Source organism: Neovison vison, chromosome 3 (assembly GCF_020171115.1).
Source record: "Neovison vison isolate M4711 chromosome 3, ASM_NN_V1, whole genome shotgun sequence".
Classification (NCBI taxonomy): domain Eukaryota; kingdom Metazoa; phylum Chordata; class Mammalia; order Carnivora; family Mustelidae; genus Neogale; species Neogale vison.
In genome coordinates, this window is record NC_058093.1 from 50,327,060 (window position 1) to 50,347,352 (window position 20,293).

A 20,293-nucleotide genomic window follows, 5' to 3' on the forward strand; every position below is an offset into this window, starting at 1 on the left:
CAGCCCCGCATCAGGCTCTCTGCTCAGCAGGGAGCCTGCTCCCCCCACCTTCCCCCACCCTCCGCCCGCCTCTATGCCTACTTGTGATCTCTGTCTGTCAAATAAATAAATAAAATCTTAAAAAATTAAGAAAAAAAAAAAGAGTTGACTTACCCAACTATAATCTTTTTTTTGAAAAACTGAAGTATAATTGACATATAATATTATATCAGTTTCAGGGGCTATACATACTGATTCGACAATTATACACATTACAGAATTCTCACCGAAAGCATAGTTACCATCTTTCACCAGATAAAATTTTATACAAATTATTGACCATATTGCCTAGGCTGTACTTTTCATCCCCATGACTTATTTATTTATAAAGGGAAGTTTGTACCTCTTAACCTCCTTCACCTATTTCATCTGCCCCCTCAACTACCTCCCCTCTGACAACTACTAGTTGGTTCTCTGTGTTTAACTCTATTTAGATTATGCAGTCCTGGGGTGCTTGGGTGGCTCAGTCATTAAAGTTCTGCCTTAGCTCAGGTCATGATCCCAGGGTCTTGGGATTAAGCCCCATGTCGGGTTCCCTGCTCAGGAGGAAGCCTACCTCTCCCTCTCCCACTCCCCTTGCTTGTGTTCCCTCTCTCACTGTCTCTCTCTGTCAAATAAATAAATAAAATCTTGAAAAAAAAAAAAGATTATGCAATCCTCAAAGGCAGGAACATGTCTTTGAATCCCCAGGGGGGAGGAGCAGAGGGAGAGGGAGAAGCAGGCTCCCCGCTGAGCAGGGACACCATCAAGCAGCTCCATCCCAGGATCCTGAGATTATGACTAGGCTGAAGGCAGACGCCTAACCAACTGAGCCACCCAGGAGCCCGGGCCTAACACTTAAATAATGTTTGCTGAATGTATTTTAGTACTTGTAGGTGAGCCACACAACATTGAGATGACCAGATATTTTGAGTTTCTCTGATTTAACCATACAGTGACATGGATGCCATGTCCCCAGCCAAGACCATGGATCGTTCCTTAGAAGCACCTAGGACATTTTGAAACAATAAGGATATCAGTTCATATATTTTCTGCTTTATTTTAATACCTTCCTCTTCCTGGGGCTCCACAGCCTTCATAATTTTACCAACATCTCTACACTGATCACTCCCAAAATCTAGATAGAGTCAGTCTTATAGTTGAGAAGGGTCTCGGATACCATAGCCTTCAGCCTTCACCAGAGGAGATTCCTCCCACAACTCCAACTACTGCTCATAGAGCCCACTCCGGTGGGTGAGTCTGCTCACTCTGTCCAATGAAATCAGACAGGCCTAACTACTCTCCAGTCCACCCAGATCCGCACCCAAAACTCCCACAGATCTTGTGGCCACCTCAGGCACTTCACAGAACTAGGCCGCATGTGCGATGTAGATCCCACTCCAACTGTGAAGACAGATGTGCCAACGAATTTCGAGATATTAATCTGTATTTTCCCCCTTTCTTTCCTACCACTCACGCTGGTGGCAGGATCTGGGCTTCCGGGAGGCATGCTGTGGCAGGAAATTGCCCCTCTCCCTTTCCCTTCCTGGGTTTTGTTTCCCAAAAGCCTACATTGGTTGAGGAGATTTTGCTAACTGACTCAGGAAACAAAGGAAGGTGGGGATGCTTTTAGACATAACAAAAGCAAATAGGAAGTTCCATTAATAGAAACAAGAGGGGAAAAGAGGAAGGAGAGACCTTTTCTCCCTCCCACACAGAAAAGAAAGGAATCTCTTGCAAAGGTCAGAAAGCCCGGACTTCCCTGTCTCCTGCCTTACCAAGATTCTCTGCCCTAGATGAGGTCTGATACAGCAGAACATCCATCCTAAAGGACCACATGGACTTGGCCAATGGTTGCCCGAACTGGAACTCTCGGCTTCAACTCCCTCAATTTCCTTAACAACCCCCATTACCATTTGACGACTTTGTTCTGTCCTGGAGATGTCTCTTCACAGCAAAGTTGGGGGCCAGAGACTCACCAGCTCTGTAGAGGTGGAAGGGCACAGCGCATGGAGGTTTGTTGGAGTCTGACAGACCTAGGGTTGAATCTGGGGCTCATTTCCTAATTGTTACCTCCAACAACTTTCCTAATCAGGGACTTAGCTTTCCCTTCTAGGAAGTAAGGATGATGTTATCTATGAGGGTGCTCATTGAGGTCTATGATCAGATATCCTGGAAAACCCACAGTCATGAGTGCAGTCAGCAGATAGCCTGGTGCGCGGAGATGGGGGTACTGTGGCATCTTCTGGAATGACCGAAGCATTGGTCCAAGCCAATGCCATCCTCTCCACAGGCTGCTCCTAGCCAGTGCCTGAGCGCAGCGTGGGGACTAGAGCCTGAACAGTTCTGTCCAACATGTGACAAACTTATAAGAAAAACTACATATCAGTCTGAGGCTCCTGCTATCCATTTCTTCCTCCTTCTTTTCATGAGGCTAGTCTGGTCTGGTCGGAAGGCTCTAGTAGCCTGTTCTGTCCTCTTTCTCTGTGTTTAGTCTTTCATAGGTATGTTCTCCAATAAGTTGCACTTTTTTTTTTTTTTTTAAGATTTCATTTATTTAACAGACAGAGATCACAAGTAGGCAGAGAGGCAGACAGAGAGAGAAGGAAGCAGGCTCCCCACTGAGCAGAGAGTCCAGGACTCTGGGATCATGACCTGAGCTGAAGGTAGAGGCTTTAACCCACTGAGCCACCCAGGCACCCCAAGAAGTTGCACTTCTAATTCCATTTAGGTGTCTGCTTCCCAGAAGACCCAAACTGACACAGCTCTCTTTATAAGACTCTTCTAGGGGCGCCTGGGTGGCTCGGTGGGTTAAAGCCTCTGCCTTCGGCTCGGGTCATGATCCCAGGGTCTGGGGATAGAGCCCTGCATCGGACTCTTTGCTTAGCAGGGAGCCTGCATCCCTCTTTCTCTCTCTGCCTGCCTCTCTGCCTACTTGTGATCTCTGTCAAATAAATAAAATCTTAAAAAAAAAAAAAGACTCTTCTAAAAACTGGAAACAATAGCATACTCCTAGTGTTTGGTATCTGCTCAGTAAGGGTTAACTTCCTTTAGCTGGTAAGGACTGTCGAGTCAGGGGCTGGGTAGGACATTCTTGTATTTACACACAGGGTTTGAATTACACATTCCATTTTGTAAGTGGACTTCGTAGGCGAAGTGAAGTTAGACTTCTTAACATAACACTCCAGGCTCCAGTCTATCCAAATTATCTGTGGGGCAGGTAACCAGGTATGTATACAGGTAGGTGGGACTGTGAGGACAGGACACTGGCTTTGGGGCCAGATAATCATCTAATCTAGTTCTAATTTGCTGTGTGACCTTAGGAAATTCATTTTACCTCTCTCCCTTCAGTAGCCTCATCTACAAAATGGGGATAATACAAAGTAATGATAATTACTTTACTAGGTAACAGTGAAGATTAGAGATAAGCTATGTAAAGCATCTAGCTTCTCATCTGGCCTAATAAGCATCCGATAAAAGGATGCATCCTACTCTTACCGCCTTTAACTCATTCACTTAGTCAATAAATATTTATTGTGCGCCTATCATAATGAAGGACTGAGATATAACAGTGAACCAGACAGGAACACATCCTTACAGAGCCTGACAGGTTAGCCATGGCAGAATGCAAAGTATATCTGGTAATTTTAACAGAAACACCTGTGGTGGTGCTTATTCCATGCCAGGCTCTGTCCTAAGAGCTTGTTTGTTTGTTTGTTTAAGATTTTATTTTTTTATTTGAGAGACAGAGATCACAAGTAGGCAGAGAGATAGGCAGTGGTGGGGGGGGGAGCAGGCTCCCTGCCAAGCAGAGAGCCCAATGTGGGGCTTGATCCCAGGACCCGGGGATCATGACCTGAGCTGAAGACAGAGTAGCTTTAACCCACTGAGCCACCCAGGCGCCCCTGTCCTAAGAGCTTTACTGCAGATTCACTCATTAAAACCTTACACTAACCCAGTGAGGAAAGTACTTGCTCAAGATTACAAAACCAGTGTGGATCTGAACATGGGCGATCTGGCTTCAGAGTCCATGCTTTTAACAGCTATGCTGTATTGTCTCTCTAAACATCTGAATTAGATTTTATGCTGCCACAGGGCATAAATGATCCTTACACAAGTATATATTTAAAAACCTAGTAAATTAAATTAGTAGGAAAGACAGTTATTTTCTTTAGAGAAACATAGGCACAGAAGTAGTAAATCAGCTGAGCGGTAGACACAGATCAGCCACTGGTGACCCACGGGAGAACAGTCAGCACCTCCCCCCACCCAAATCCCTGCCATTTTCTTGGCTTCCACCTCAGTAGCTGCTTTCTGGCAATGGCACCAGGACATACGTTGCTATAATATAATTTTTCATCTTACTTAACCCTGACCTCCTCATCTGCTATAACCGTAGGGCTCTTCTAGTTCCCATAAATTCTCAACCTTCAAGGTCACATCTTTTCTGCCTACTGGAATTTTCTGGCAGAAAAATTAAAGGAAAGTCAAATTAGTATGTTTTATTTGCTTTTCTCTTTTCATAAACGTGTCCCCATGACTGGATTAAGTAGTCTGCCGAGTATTTGAACGGTCATCAAGGTAGCATGCACGCGATGGGACACTGGACACTAGGTTCAGTTCTTCTTACACGGCAGAACTGATGTCTCAGTTCTGGATGCCTGAGTGTAGCCAACAGGACAGCCGCAGTGTGTGTGAAAAACCCTTTGTGTTTATGACAACAGATCATCACCATCATTCTAGAACAAAATGACAATGGTAATGGGAAAACAAAAAACATGCCAGCCCCTCCTGTCCCAGCAAGAATGACAAACGCAAAAAAATGATGGTACTTACTGGGGGACATTGTGCAAGTTTATCAGCTGCCACCAGTTGAACATTTAAGTGTTTGCTTTGGGACTTTCCTCTAGACTTAATCAACCGCTGTAAAACCTGATAGAAGAAGACATGAATCAATGAGTTAAAAGAAAAATGAATAAACCAAGGCTTTTTAATATAGTCTGGCTAGCCCCGAGTATTAATAGAGAGGAAATACAATATGAAAAATGATATATATAAACTCTATAATGACATCACCCACTTACACTGGCTCTCACTTGCAGAGCCTTTGATATTTACATCCTATTCTCTCTCCGTGTGGGGTCCTGGAGGGATCTCAAGTACCTGCCCTAGATTTTACCCAGAGATTTTATTTATTTACTTATTTACTTTTAAACATTTTTTAAAGAGTGTATTTATTTATTTGACAGAGAGAGAGAGAGCACAGCAGGGGGAGTGGGAGAGAGCAAGGGAAAAGCAGACTCTGCACTGAACAGGGAGCCTGACACTGGGGCTCAATCCCAGGACCCTGGGGTCATGACCTGAGTTGAAGGCAGACACTTAACTGACTGAGCCACCCAGGTGCCCCTACCCAGAGAAATTAGAGCCCTGCAAAAGTGGAGGAACTGGTCTGTACCAGGTCATTTGTATCCAAATTCAGGGAAGTAATATTTTAGATCACTATCTCAATATCAGATAAATATCAGTCATTTATATATCTGGTCCTTTTGGTCACTGATAATTATTGAGGTGTTCCAGTTTACATTAACAAGATTTCACTTTAGAAATCTAGGCAAAACATTTGCATTGGCATATTGCTACCTATAAACCAGTGATTATCTGTGTTATTCAGGCATGGCTATAACTACACTTGCCATATACTCCCTCTGTCTTCCATTTTTTCTTAAAGCTGAAATAGGGCCCTCACCCCAAAATAGTACTGATCGGTGAGGCTCTATGACACCTCAGCGTGTATGTCCACAGGAGCCCCTGTTCCTACACTTAATGACCCCGTGGGGACTGCGGCAGCAGGCAAAAGAGGTTGAAATCTATTCCGCTGCAATGAAGGGTATCTGAATCCCGCTCAGTGTGGGGCCAAAGAGACCTCCAGGTGGTCAAGGCAGATTCAATCCATTCTAATGATTCCCAAAAGGTCCTGGTTTGGTCAGGATTCCCTAGTCCGTCCCGTGCAGAATGAGTGCCTGCAAGGATGGAAGGCTGAGGGCTGGGGAAGGACACAGCTTCTTTAGACATTCTCTATCTGTGAGAGGCGACTACTGCTCTGGTTGGAAGTTGAATTACACATAGCGCTAAACTGCACTCTTAGAGGCACTGAAAATAAACTAATTATTAAGGTAACACCTCCCTAGGATATCTATTTCACATTAACTTTTTAGAATATCATCACTTCTTAAAAATGAAAGAACAGCCTAATCAAAAGAGACCAATTTGAGGCTGTCTCACTTTTATTTTTATCTACTTGTGGCACAAAGACACAGGGCAGATATCCCACTGTGTTTAATCACAGAATACCTTATTCCTTGGAGACCCAACCTGAGCACATATATAATGTCTATAATTTTTCCATAAGAGATTTTATACAGTGATGTTTGGCTTTATATATGATAAATGTATATACCCTTCCTGAACTATGTACTTGCTCAGTCGGGGAGAGAATATAGGTGCTACAAGAATCAATATTGCCCAAGAAATTAACTAAGATATAATCTAAAGTCTCTGAAAAGCCATACTTCCTTTTCCATACCTTTCTGAATTTTTTATTTCTATTGTATTCTTGCATAACTGCCTGTCTGGGGAACCACAATAGAGAGTGACCTTCTTTAAAACAATGGCTATTCTTTATTTGCTATCTTAGAATTTCTAGAACCTGGACAGGCTGTGGGAATTAAAAACTGCCCATTAAAGGCATCTCAATAAGATATTCTCCTTACCCACTAACAACAAAGCACAGAGCAAAGAATATTCCAAAGTCAATGAGCTTCTAATCTGTAAGGCAGAAATGAGTTAATTACCTTTGGAGATGAGACTTTTACATGAACAATAATTGGTGCTAAGGAAGTCTTTATAAGTTGCGCTGGGTGATTGATGGTGTCTGCGTCAAGAACAACCAGTTGCAAAGATCTCGCCAACTCAAAGATTCTTTCAATTTCACTTTGTACTTCCGCTAAAAGGAGAAATAATATGTAACAGGACATAGTTATTTTTATTAATTAATTCTTACATTTAAAAACATAGTACCCCTTTCAGATATTTGTCTACATTGCAAAACAGAACGTTTTGAATTTCATATTTCTATTCACTTAAGATCTTTTCCAAAGAGAGAGCGATGGGTTGAGTTTTGAGTTTTGCATAAAACAAAAAATTTGGTGAAAAAAATTGAGATGGCTCTCTTAACTCACTTCTTACACTTGCCCTGAAATTTAGCTATTTATATAGCTAGGTTGTTTACGACTATTGCTTTGCTCTAAAGAACTTTTACTTTTTTTTTTTTTTAAGATTTTATTTATTTATTTGACAGAGAGAGAGAGAGAGAGATCACAAAGAGGCAGAGAGGCAGGCAGAGAGAGGTGGGGGTGAGAAGCAGACTCCCTGCTGAGCAGAAAGCCAAATGCCGGGCTTGATGACAGGACCCTGAGATCATGACCTGAGCTGAAGGCAGAGGCTTAACCCACTCAGCTGCCCAGGTACCCCTAAAGAATTTTTACTTTATCTATGAAAGCTGAAACCACATTTAGGAAAGACTCGAAATACATGTGTAGAGCAACATCACATGGAAAGCAATTACATGGAAATATTTCAACCAATCAACAATTTATATATTAATATTCTGTAACTATGTTTTTTAAAAATCCCACAACTCATCTGTGTTGAATGACATGCATATTTTTCATCCAGGGTTAAATGTTGGGTCTACTCTTACAACTAACATATTGCTATGCCTTAATTCAGTATATGGCTGGTATACTTGTTCTAGGGAATAATTTTCAGTATTAAAGAAAAAAAAAACTAAGGCAATTATATTATAAATGCTGAAATGTCTTGAGAATGAAAATCAATCCAACCATCTGTAATGGCCAAGTGACCTGAATCCCTGCACAAATCCGGTCAAATAAAAAAATCTAGTTATTCTCCATGTCTGAAGCAATCCAGCCATTTTTAAAACAAAGCAGATTATCGATAAAAACAAAATTTGGCTTTCTAAAACAGAAAGAAACTTTTTCTTATATATTTTATAAATTATCTGATTTATTGGGTCATGTCCAAAGTCTGAATTAGACTACTTAATTTTCAGAGAGATGATCTTGTTTTGCTTTTTACTTATCTTTATTTTTGGCTTATATATTATAGGCATGACTTAGCAATGTTATAATCTTGTTTAAATTACACAGAGTAGGGCGCCTGGGTGGCTCAGTGGGTTAAGCCGCTGCCTTCGGCTCAGGTCATGATCTTGGGGTCCTGGAATCGAGTCCCGCATCGCGCTCTCTGCTCAGCAGGGAGCCTGCTTCCTCCTCCTTCTCTCTCTACCTGCCTCTCTGCCTACTTGTAATCTCTCTCTGTCAAATAAATAAATAAAATCTTAAAAAAAAAAATTACACAGAGTAGACAAAGTTACCTAATATACATCACTTCAAATATGGTCTAGGAAAGAGGTGATGTTGTTCTAAATATACTCATTGAAAAGGTTTTCTACCAGAAAGCCACGATTTGTTCTGTTTACCCAGTATATATTCAAGTTCACGTCATCCACCAAAGAATCCTCCCTTCCATAACAGGGTGCGCAGGAGTATGAATGCTCAAGACTATCTTGTAATTCTACTTTCGTGGGCTTTGCATAATAGCCTAAAATTCTTCCCACAAAATCTCTGATGTTTAATGCACGATTTGTATTAGAAATAGGAATTTCGAGAATGAACATAGCTATTATTTTTCATATGATCCAATCCCAATGGTCTGAAAGATTTTATACTGCTTTGAAATGTGACTAGCTCCCAAGACATTTATGTAAAGAATTTGGACAATTAGGCTCATTTGCAAAATTCTTCTGAAATCACACACTACATTTGTAAATAATAACATACCTTTCCCTTTTTTTTCTCATGTGTCAAAAACAGTTAAAAAGGGTTTTTCTTATGAGAGAAGCTCAGTAAATAAAGTATATTTGTAGTGTAGCAGATTTCAGCCTCTGGCTGTTGGAACATGTTCTCCATTTGTTGTTGTCATTAAATTGCCACTAGTTTAACTCCTGGCCAGGACTGTTGTAGAACAAGTCTGCATTACTTTAAGTTTCAAATCTGAATACAATGTTTCCTGGAGTAGCAAAAAGGTAGTGAGGCAACATGGACCGCTCTAGTACAAAGAACACTTGAGGCACACTGTGTAAATACTACAGAAATATTGAGCCTTATTTACTCTGCATAAGCAATGAGGTAAACATGGTTTTTGACCTGTGCAGAGGGCAAGCACATCCAAGGCTTAGCCAACACAAAACTCTTAGGCAATGGACATTCTGGCATGAGTGGAGAGGTGCTTGGGCAAGCAAGCCAGAAGGCTGCAGAGGCCATACTATATACCAGAGTGGGGCCATATTTGGATAATATATATTTGGAATTCAATACATAGATTGAGAAAGAGAACAAGATTTATATCTACATAGCCCATTTTCTTAAAAAAAAAAAATTAAGCAAACCCAGCAATCTTGACTTCCCATGCTGATTCTCAGAGGGTTCCAATGGCCATTTCCTCATGATCTTATTCCAGACAAATGGGGCTCTGAGAAGTCATGGACTATGATGCTGGAAGAACCTCAATGAACACTTCTATAACTTGACCATGACCCATCTCTCTCCAGCATCTCTGCCACCTGTGACTTTTCCTATATCCAAATGCTTAAACTACCCCAATGGCTCCTTTGAGTTCAGGGCAATATTTCTCAAAGTGAGTATCCTCAAACACTAATCCCTTAAGATATCCTAAGGGGAAAAAGAGATTTTTATTTTATTTTTATTTAGTTAGTTAGTTAATTAGTTAGCTTTTTGCAAAATATCGCAGGCTCTATTAGTTTCTTTTGGAATTTCAAACATGCACTGCCCTTTCTATTTTAATGGCTCTCAGAAGTCTTGCAGTAAAGATGGCCAACTGTTTAATCCAAATTTCCAAATTTGACTATGGAAAACATTTTGGATGTAACAACTATTACTACCCTTGACAATTCACATTTATAGAGTCTACTTTGGAGGTTTCTTTAGCAAGGCATACTTAGAGCCCTAACACACTGACCTCAACGTACGTTTACAGTCTCTTCCCCTGTTGCTCCCCAACCATGGTACCCACTCCCCTTTTCTAAGCATTCTCTGCACAGTCTACTTGATTATCAATCCAGCAATGTTTTTTACATGCTGACATCTTTGCACATTCTTGTCTGCCTTGAAGAACCAGCTCAAATATAACTTCTTTAAAGTCTTCTCTGACACCTCTTACTCTCTACCCTTCTTTCTTTATACCTCTAGCTCTTGGCTCCTAATTCCATTGTCAAACAGCATTTAGCTATCTGCCCCTTCTTCCCAGTGGCTTATGGGTAAGATACTTTTTCTTAGTTATGTTTGTACTTCCACAGTCTAGCATAATGCGTGGCACATAACAATAAACATGTGCACTAACAAGCAGGTGAATGGACATAGGTGGCTCACGAAGTGGTTATTATAACAGACTGCCATTAAATTAATTCTAATGGTTGTAGGTATATGAATTTGCAAAGCAAAGGGAAAAGTCAGTAAACTGACATTCACCTTGTTTTGTCCTCACTATTTACGCCACCTCCACTCCACTGACTCAAACATGTGACTGGATTATGCCGAATGACTTCTAGGAATATCCATGAGACCCCTGGTTAGGGTAGCTGGTTAGAGTCAGCAACCTCATATATATGCTTAAGTGTTTTTAAACCTCTCATTATACATCAGAGGAAGGAGTAATTAAAAGTCAAAGGCACTTTGTGGAGTGAAAAGGACAGTGGAAGATAGAACAGACAGTGGATGCTTGTTTAAGAAATCTTCAATCTAATTTGGCATCCTTGTCTCCCACAACATTTAACTTTAGTCAGTCACCTAATATGATTCATCATCATCAACTCTTGCATTGTTACTTCGTTAAGGTCAAAATACTGTGTCTTTAAGAGTGTTTTACTCTGTATGTGATGGATCTAAACGCTGAGCTAAGGAAGGAACCATTGATGTCCAGGATCCTGCCCTCACAAGGACTGACAACTATTTCACTGGTATGTTTAACATTCTTTCATAAAGCAACCAGCCAACAAATATTTATTGAACAATTATCATGTGCCAATCCCATGCCAGGAATATATAGAGATGATACTTTGTAGCCTCTTTCTAATCTGTGCACTTCTTGGCTCAGGGTCAAGATTCAGGCTCCAACAAACTCTTGGGTTGTTTGGGTGTGCAAGCTATTCAGGATTTTTTTGTTTGTTTTCTATCATCATCTCAGTAGTTTAAGATGTTGTGAACACAGAAGACCCCTATCTTTACTACCCCTGCCCATGAGGAAGAGGGGAGTAAAACAAACTGCCCTCAGACTCTGAATGCAAGAGAGACTCCTAGAAAGTTACAAGTGGACTATACCACTCTTGGCAATCACAAAAAGCACAACACAGGCTTTGAGATGAACGTCGTGATTCCCCAGCAGCATGGACTTGTTTCTCTGGATGGTGATTCCATCTTCCACTGCCCTATTCACACATGGCTTTATAAAGTAGCTAAGCATATACTAAGGGACAGGTGGGGTTAGGTAAGGAGAGATAGGTAGGGGAATATGTGACTGGGCTCACATGGGGGCTATGGGTTCAGGCTCACAGAAATCCCAGATGTGGAAAATGCTGAGGCGTACAAAACCAGAAATGAGGGAATATAACAAGACTATTGAGTCTACCTCATTTGTCTTAAATGTCAGAAATATCTCTGTAACAGCTACAGCTGGGCCACTGAAAATTACCAAAATTCAAAGAAAAAGTAAACAGTGCCAGCAGTGATTGAGACGTCAAGATTCAAGTTCCCTAGTCAGTTCTCAATAAAAGACCACCATTGAAACCCCCCAGTGGCAACCCATTAGGGACCTCTCTCCCTTTAAAGAGTTTTTCCCCTCTCCTTTCTGTTCTCACCTTCACTTAATAAACTTTCACTTCACCCTTTTGTATCTCGGAGACTCATTCTCTGACTCCTTGAGACAAGCGTCCTGCTATCTTGTAACAATAGGGCATTTTCCCCTTCTCCATCATGGTGAATTTCAGAATACTTTCTGACTGTGCTCCAGGAAAGACACATTTAATGCTCATGGCTATTTCCACTTAAAGAAGGGATTATTCACAAAGACCCTATTATCTAGCTTTCTATTAAAGATCCAAGAAGGTTGAACATCTCATTTCTTTTCATGTCAGATGTGACTCAGCTATGACAGATACCATTAGCCTCATTGAAAAGCTGAGACAGAGTGGAGGTGAGTGGTTTTGTGTGGTTAGGCAGTAACACACCAGGAGAGCCCAATGAGGAGTCTTCCCACCAGACTACTAATGAACTAATTGACTAGAGCTGAGAGCGGAGGCTCTGGCTGCTGTAGGACTCCGTTCCCTTCTTTTCCATGGATAGCATTCTCTTCAGTTAATCGGCACTTCCCCATTCGGAATGGGGAGCAAACTGGAAAGGACATTCACAAACGAAACATGTGCCATCCCACTCTGAAAGTATAGCTTGGACAAGTACCACATTTGAACATCTTACCTAAGCTGGACCGAGTGTTCGAACGTTCAATTATTGCTCTCTTGCTGGGATTATTTAGGACAGACCTCTTAGCAAGAGAAATGTCAGCTGTCACTCTTGTTATTGATATCCTATGAATAGGAACACAGAACAGAACAAGCCAGTAAAAAAGGTCGTGGGGCTCTCAAGTGATTTATCACCACAGTACTTAATAACCACTCTACATACGGCACTACAACCACAGTATAATAAACATTGGCCACAAGTATTTTAAACAGGCTTTGGCAGGTATTAAAATATAAGCTGGGTAGAATGGAAGAAGGTTTTGACTATTTAACCAAAACCCAAACCCAAACAAAAGCCTGTTGTTAAAAATGCAACTCTTCCTTCACTATTACCTACCTTGCCAAATTCTCTTCATAATGCACACCATACCAGGAGGGAATCAAACATATGAATAAACCATGCTCTTTTTGGGAGGCAGCAATACAGGTTTTTTTTTTTCAATTCACGTTTGATTTGCTCTTGAACAAGACCTCCAGGAACTACGAATGTTCTACCCAGGCATATCAATGCTGCTGGCCAAAGGGGAAAGTCCGCTTCATTTTCATCAGCGACACTCAACCAGTTGGTAATGATGTTGCATTCCTGGTGCTCAACAGCTACATCATGATACAAGAAGCATTCCCCCCCAGGCCCAAAGAAACCTTTCATTTCTAAGAATATGGAAAATATGGTTTCTCATTTTCATGCACAAGATTCTTCAGTATATTTGCTTAAGACTTTGAATGCATCAAGTGGGGGACTGTGAGACACTCGAGTTGAGGGCAATGTGAGAATTGTGCAAGGATTCTGGTAAGTCAGAAAGTTTCCTGCAGTTACGCAAAAGAATAAAGCACAGACACCACAAATGAAAAAAGAGGCGTCTATCTGCATATGATTGATCCCATAAGGATCTCTGGAATTTATAGTTTTACAGTTCTTTACTTTAAACTGCCATTGATCAATTTCAGATGATTATCTGTCTGGAGAATGCAAAGAATGCCACTCTGAGCCACCACTGCCACCACGGACCTTTCTCCACTCTCATTTTCAGAGCTTGGCAGAGTTCTGGAAAGGAGACAAAAGAGTAGTGTCCCTTCCCTTTGTGCTCAGTGCAGCCGTTCTCCTTCGTTTTTATATTCCTTTGGGGGTTGGGGCAGGGGAGAGTTGTAAACAATAGCTGAGCCCCCTGTCATCTCACACCTGTTTTGGTATACCATCAGCCCTCTTAGGAGACTCTTTACCTGACTTCAGTGACCCAAAGTCTTAAGGAAAATTTAGAATACTCCTTTTCACAAATGACTGGAAATAGCTTGTTTAAAGCAACAGGCTCTACAAAAGTTCGGATGTCATTTTAACGCAAATCACCTTCTCATGTCATTATATTGTATTTATAAGCTGTAGATGGTACGTTTTGAATTTTTACATTTCTTAGAATTTTTAAGCACTAATAAATTATTTGAGGCATCTTCAAATTATCTTCTGCAGAAACCAAGGGCTCTGTGAAATACCCCAGGTCACTGCGAACACTGAAGGGAAGCTGAGTTGGCAGAGGGCCAGAGTTCCCTCTGCCCATGCCAGGCAAACACCTCTGCCTTTCTGTTTTCTACTTTGGGGCTTTATATATGATTTCATTGTAAAAAGCTGTTCAGCTGCTAAAAGACATTGGAAAACACAGGCCAAGTACAACTTCTTCATTTTGCCAAGAAAACTGAAACACAGAGGGGAAGTTCCACATGATTAGTGAGAGGCTAAGAAGGCCTAAAACCCAGGCCCCCAAACACCAGGCAGCACTTAGTCACCTGACTCATAAGTCTCTTAGTTTCAGTTTTCTTCTCTAGCAACCCTGAATGCCCAGATGCAAGCCAAATCGTCAAGAGCAGACGCAGTCGACCTTGGCCATGTGCAGAGAGGTGGTCAGGATTTCAGTGAGGTTAAAGTCAAGTGAATCTCATGTCTCAGCCTCCATTACTCAGTTGGCTTTTGCAACCTGAGGTATGGAATCTCACGGGCAGTCCTGTGCTCCCAGCTCTTTAATTTACAGAATAGGGTTTGCTTGTTTATTTTTGCGTTTCTGCTTGTCTATTGTTTTAAGAATAGAGTTGCTGGTTAGAAACATGGAGTCAAGTTCCAGAGCAAATCAAATCTATGACTGGAGAGAAGTGGGTTAATTTAGGAACAGAATTCAACTTTCTAGAATAAAGACTTTTGGAGGGCCTAAAATGTTTGTTCTGCATAAGGGAGATCAAGTTTGCTAGTTCTCTATAAGCCAAAGAGTAACCTTTGTTTCTTAAAATTTCAAAGGATTACCAAACAGGTGCATACTCTTATTTTTTCTGGAATTTAAACATGTTTACGAAGCTATTTTCAAACACACACAGTTTTACAAGTTTTTACAAGTTCTACAAAAAAGCAGGCAAACAAACAATAATACACACATACACAGAAAAAAAAACTGCTTTGTGTATTTCACAAATAGGAAAAGGTATGGATAATAAGGTTCTTTTTCTTGTTTTATTTGTCAAGAAAATGCCAGCAAATTTGTTAATCTAAGTTATTTCTCAAATATCTTTTTTAAAAAGATTTATTTTATTATTTTGGGGGGGCTGGCAGGGAGAGGGAGAGAGAGAATCCCCAAGTGGATTTCCCACCAAGCATGGAACCCATTGCGGGGCTCAATCCCAAGACCCCAACTGAGATCACAACCTGAGTAGAAAACAAGATTTGGCCACTTGGCAAGTATTATTACAAGTTATTTCTTTGTAACAGTACACATGCATGCATGAAAGAGCTCAGGACAAGACAGACACTGCCCCAGAAACCTTTCAATAAGAGAAAAGAGAGGCTTCTATTTTCCATACAAAGATGCTTACTATAACCAAAATCAGACACCAAATCCAAACTATTTTTTGTAAAAGGCTTCCTAGCAATACAATTCAAGTTTATATAGATTTTTTAGTTTTATATACTTTAAAAATATATTTTGTATACTAGTTATATATTTATTATTATTATTATTTTCAGCCTTTTATTTTTTTTCTTCAATTTATTTATTTTCAGAAAAACAGTATTCATTATTTTTTTCACCACACCCAGTGCTCCATGCAATACATGCCCTCTATAATACCCACCACCTGGTACCCCAACCTCCCACCCCCCGCCACTTCAAACCCCTCAGATTGTTTTTCAGAGTCCATAGTCTCTCATGGTTCACCTCCCCTTCCAATTTACCCAAATTCCCTTCTCTCTAACGCCCCTTGTCCTCCATGCTATTTGTTATGCTCCACAAATAAGTGAAACCATATGATAATTGACTCTCTCTGCTTGACTTATTTCACTCAGCATAATCTCTTCCAGTCCCGTCCATGTTGCTACAAAAGTTGGGTATTCATCCTTTCTGATGGAGGCATAATACTCCATAGTGTATATGGACCACATCTTCCTTATCCATTCATCCGTTGAAGGGCATCTTGGTTCTTTCCATAGTTTGGCGACTGTGGCCATTGCTGCTATAAACATTGGGGTACAGATGGCCCTTCTTTTCACGACATCTATGTCTTTGGGGTAAATACCCAGGAGTGCAATTGCAGGGTCATAGGGAAGCTCTATTTTTAATTTCTTGAGGAATCTCCACACTGTTCTCCAAAGAGGCTGCACCAACTTGCATTCCCACCAACAGTGTAAGAGGGTTCCCGTTTCTCCACATCCTCTCCAACTTATTATTATTTTTTACTTAGAACAATGCCCTTTCTACTTCTTTTCTTGCCGTATTCATTCCCCCCAGTCTTTCAGTACTTCCATGCATCTTATTTGAGATATGTCTTTTAAAAGTTCCCTAGGAAACTTTTCCGTGACATAGTGTCAGTGATTGCTGACTGGTAGATAAACGCTAACAGAAGTTCAGTTCCTCAGCGAACTGGTAGTAGCAAATGTCACTGAAAACTAGCAAAAACTGTTCTCTGAATCTAAGCAAATCTGAATCCCATTTATTCTTTATTTTTGTTCCGGAATTCATCATAATTGCTGTCGTCTATTATGACAAATGAGTATTAGTTTTCTGCGAAAGATGCTACTTTTAGTTGTAACTCATTCATTCAAAAACAATTAGTATTTCCACGTTCATTCAGAACAGCTATCAGGTCCTTCTGTACTCTATCTTTGCTACATCTAATATGCAATGCTGCTAGTGCATTAATTAAAAAAAAAAAAAACCTGGGGCGCCTGGGTGGCTCAGTGGGTTAAGCCGCTGCCTTCGGCTCAGGTCATGATCTCAGGGTCCTGGGATCGAGTTCCGCATCCGGCTCTCTGCTCAGCAGGGAGCCTGCTTCCCTCGCTCTCTCTCTCTCTCTCTCTCTGCCAGCCTCTCTACCTACCTGTGATCTCTCTCTGTCAAATAAATAAATAAAATCTTAAAAAAAAAAACCTGCTAGTATTTATAGAGAAGACCATGCCAAAGAACAGAACAGTACACTGTCAAGAGAATTGGGATGGAGAGACTACACAGATCTGAGTATTCTCCCTGGATCTTCTCTTCTCCTTTTTTTTTTTTTTAAAGATTTTATTTATTTGACACACAGAGAGAGAAATCACAAGTAGGCAGAAGGCAGGCAGAAGAGAGGGGTAAGTAGGCTCCCCGATGAGCAGAGAGCCCGATGCGGGACTTGATCCCAGGACCCTGGGATCATGACCTGAGCCAAAGGCAGAGGCTTAACCCACTGAGCCACCCAGGCGCCCTAGATCTTGCTCTTCTTGCTGGGTGTGTGACCATAAACAAGTCATGTCATCTTTCGAGCATCAGTATCCTAATCAATACAATGGTGATGACGGCTTTGCCAAACTTTCTCATGGGACTGTCAGTGGGAGCTAACAAGGTAATATATAAAAGTGCTTTGCTAAATAATTATTCATAATGTCCTATGTTGATTGGCACATACATAATGTTTATAAGCTAGTTATTGGAGATTTAAAGACTAGAAGAGGACAGTTTCTTTATATCCTATCCTTAGAAATTAGCAGTTGACCATGAACTCGCCTATCCCCAGAATCCATGAAATTTATATACACTTTGGGGGTGAGAGAATCAGGTCAGACAGGCTATAATCACGACCTGCTAATTTAAATATTCATGTTTGGCATTCAAGTGTTCAATTACATGTCTCTAGTGTTTGACCCCTGATGAGTTTGCATTTAAAGAGAAAATGGTAAAAGGAGATGATAAGAGGGTGATACTGATTTTGAAACAGAAGGCGCTGTGGTGTTTTTTTCCATTTGTTGACTGCAGTTACAAGTTGTTTTCATTCTGCCATGCCTTGGGTGCTGTGTGATACCATCAAGGGTGCCCATTGCTGTTTATAAATAAATACTACCTCTGAGTCTCTGAAGTTGTATCCTCAGCCTGTTTCTTCAAATTCCTTCTTAAACCCTTTTTTTCCTTTGAATAGCCTTTGGCTAACAACTTCTTTTAACTTTAGATCTTATCTATACAGGCTACCGGATATTCATTTAAGATTTTTGGCCATGATCACGTCTGTTACAAAGCGTTGCACAACTGCCACAGAGATGACCTAGCAGTCAAGATGCATAAAGCAACAATTTCCTTGGAATTTGAAATGATTAGCCTAGAACCACAAATGGCAGTTGGTTTGATTGCCTGTTGTTCAGACTATGAATGGTATATTCAACCAGCTGAACAAACCTCTTCCCGAAGGATGATCCCCCGTGAATGCTGGTGGTCTAAAATGAAGAGTGAAAAGCTCCACGTCACGTTGCGTCCTGGGTGTTCAGCAAGCTGACGTCACTGCGCCAGCTGGTTAGGCTCACCTAATTTATGACTGTGCCTAGGAACTGCCAATACGTGTGGATATCCACATGGACAAAGTCCCCCTAGGCACTAGTTTGTCCTAGGCTTTTCGTTTTTCTTACATATATCACAGGTAAGCCCTATAGTAGCAGCTACAGCAATAAACCTGTAATAAGTAGCTCTCAACAGACTCAAATAATTTGAGGTATTTAAAAAAAGGGTAAGCTTATGATTTTGTAACCATTAAGCTGTTGGACTTGGATCCAATTTGTTGACTTATTTTCAAACCAAGATCTGAAAAACAGTACTGAACAGAGCCTCTTAGCCAATGGATCCCTTTTTGGCTCTTTCTGAAAAATAAGACTTTCCCTTCACTCTTAGGTCTAACCATCATAGCCAGTTAAACATGGAGTAGGTTTCCACCAGAACATACTGTTTATGCTGTATCACTGTGCTAAAGCCTTCTGTGTAATTGTTCTCTTGGCTGACTTCAGTTAAAGACTATTTGTTGTTTTCTCTCCCTTTATTAATTGGTAAAACATAATACAGCAGATTGTCATAGCTCAGAATGTAAGGTTATTTCCCACACAGCAGATGTGTTGGAGGGAGGGTGAGGCTACAAGCCTGTTGCTTCTTCCTTATCAAAGTCTCTACATACTCCCAGCTAATGAATTCATTACTGCTTTTTTCTGTTGCACTGGCCTCTTATTATTTGAAAGCAAGTCCACTCTGCTAGTCCCAACTTTACCATCTATCTTTTCCAAACACTGCCATAAATTAGAGCTCTCCAGTGCCGAGTCTCTCTCTCTGGCTATTCCTTTTGCGGCTGTTTGAATCTTCCCCCTATCTCCAGATCTTCGGCTGTGCCATCAGATCGTATGGAACACTTGGCATTGACATTTTAATTCTATTTCTATTAAAACCGCCTTCAATAGTATGTGTAAATGCTTGATGCAGCAACTCTAGCCGACTCAGAACAAATCTCTCCTGTTACCATCAAATGTACTTCCTCTTTCTGGGCCTGAAAATTGAAGAAAAACCTCAGATGCTTCTTTCTTGAAAACAATCAAGCCACTCACTTTCTCTTTGTTAAATTTTAACAGTTCCCTCCTTCTATTCCATAGGTTCTACCTTCCAGACCGTTAAAAATATTGTTGTTTATAAGGATGCTGTGCGGTGACAGAAACAACGTGATGCAAACAGGCGGTGTTATGGGAAGGAATTTGTTCAGTTGGAGAGCTATAATAAGGTCGCCTGACGAGGCACTGCTCAGAACTTCCTGAGGTAAAGATACCACAGGTTAAAACCACACAACTTTAAGCATAGGTAGATAAAGTATGTGTGTGTGTGTGTGGTGTGTGTGTTTGTGCCAGTAACACATAAGATGAAGCCATGCATGTTAGCTGCCTCTAACGCACAGATTGCTGCGTGAAGGGTTATGGCCCAGTCATTAGCGAGCAAGACCAAAGCTACTCCTATCAAGTTAAAGAATCGGAGTTCAGCCGTTCTTTGCAATGCTTTTTCAAGAAGTGAAACCCCAATTACCAAACATGCTCAAACCAAAGCAGTTTATCTATCTGTTTGTGGTTGCTGAAGAAAAGAGATTACATATGATCTCACTGATATGAGGAATTTGAGAAACAAGACAGAGGATCATAGGGGAAGAGAGGAAAAAATGAAACAAGATGAAACCAGAGAGGGAGACAAACTGTAAGAGACTTTTAATCTCAGGAAACAAACTGAGCGTTGCTGGAGGAGAAGGGGATGGAATGGAGAGGGTGGCTGGGTGATGGACACTGGGGAGGGTATGTGCTATGGGGAGTGCTGT

The 20,293-nt window shown here is 41.0% G+C and overlaps 1 protein-coding gene across 2 annotated transcripts in view; it reads right to left on the reverse strand.

Annotated features, from left to right (window-relative positions):
* The window catches only part of CACNB4 (calcium voltage-gated channel auxiliary subunit beta 4), a 249,668-nt gene that overhangs the window by 18,327 nt on the left and 211,048 nt on the right, over positions 1-20,293 (reverse strand). For both annotated transcript variants that reach the window (XM_044242065.1, XM_044242066.1), the window contains 3 exons: positions 12,645-12,754; positions 6,870-7,021; positions 4,855-4,950 (listed from right to left, as the gene is read on the reverse strand). In XM_044242065.1, the coding sequence (XP_044098000.1) occupies positions 4,855-4,950; positions 6,870-7,021; positions 12,645-12,754 (358 nt within the window). The remainder of the gene's footprint in view (positions 1-4,854; positions 4,951-6,869; positions 7,022-12,644; positions 12,755-20,293) is intronic.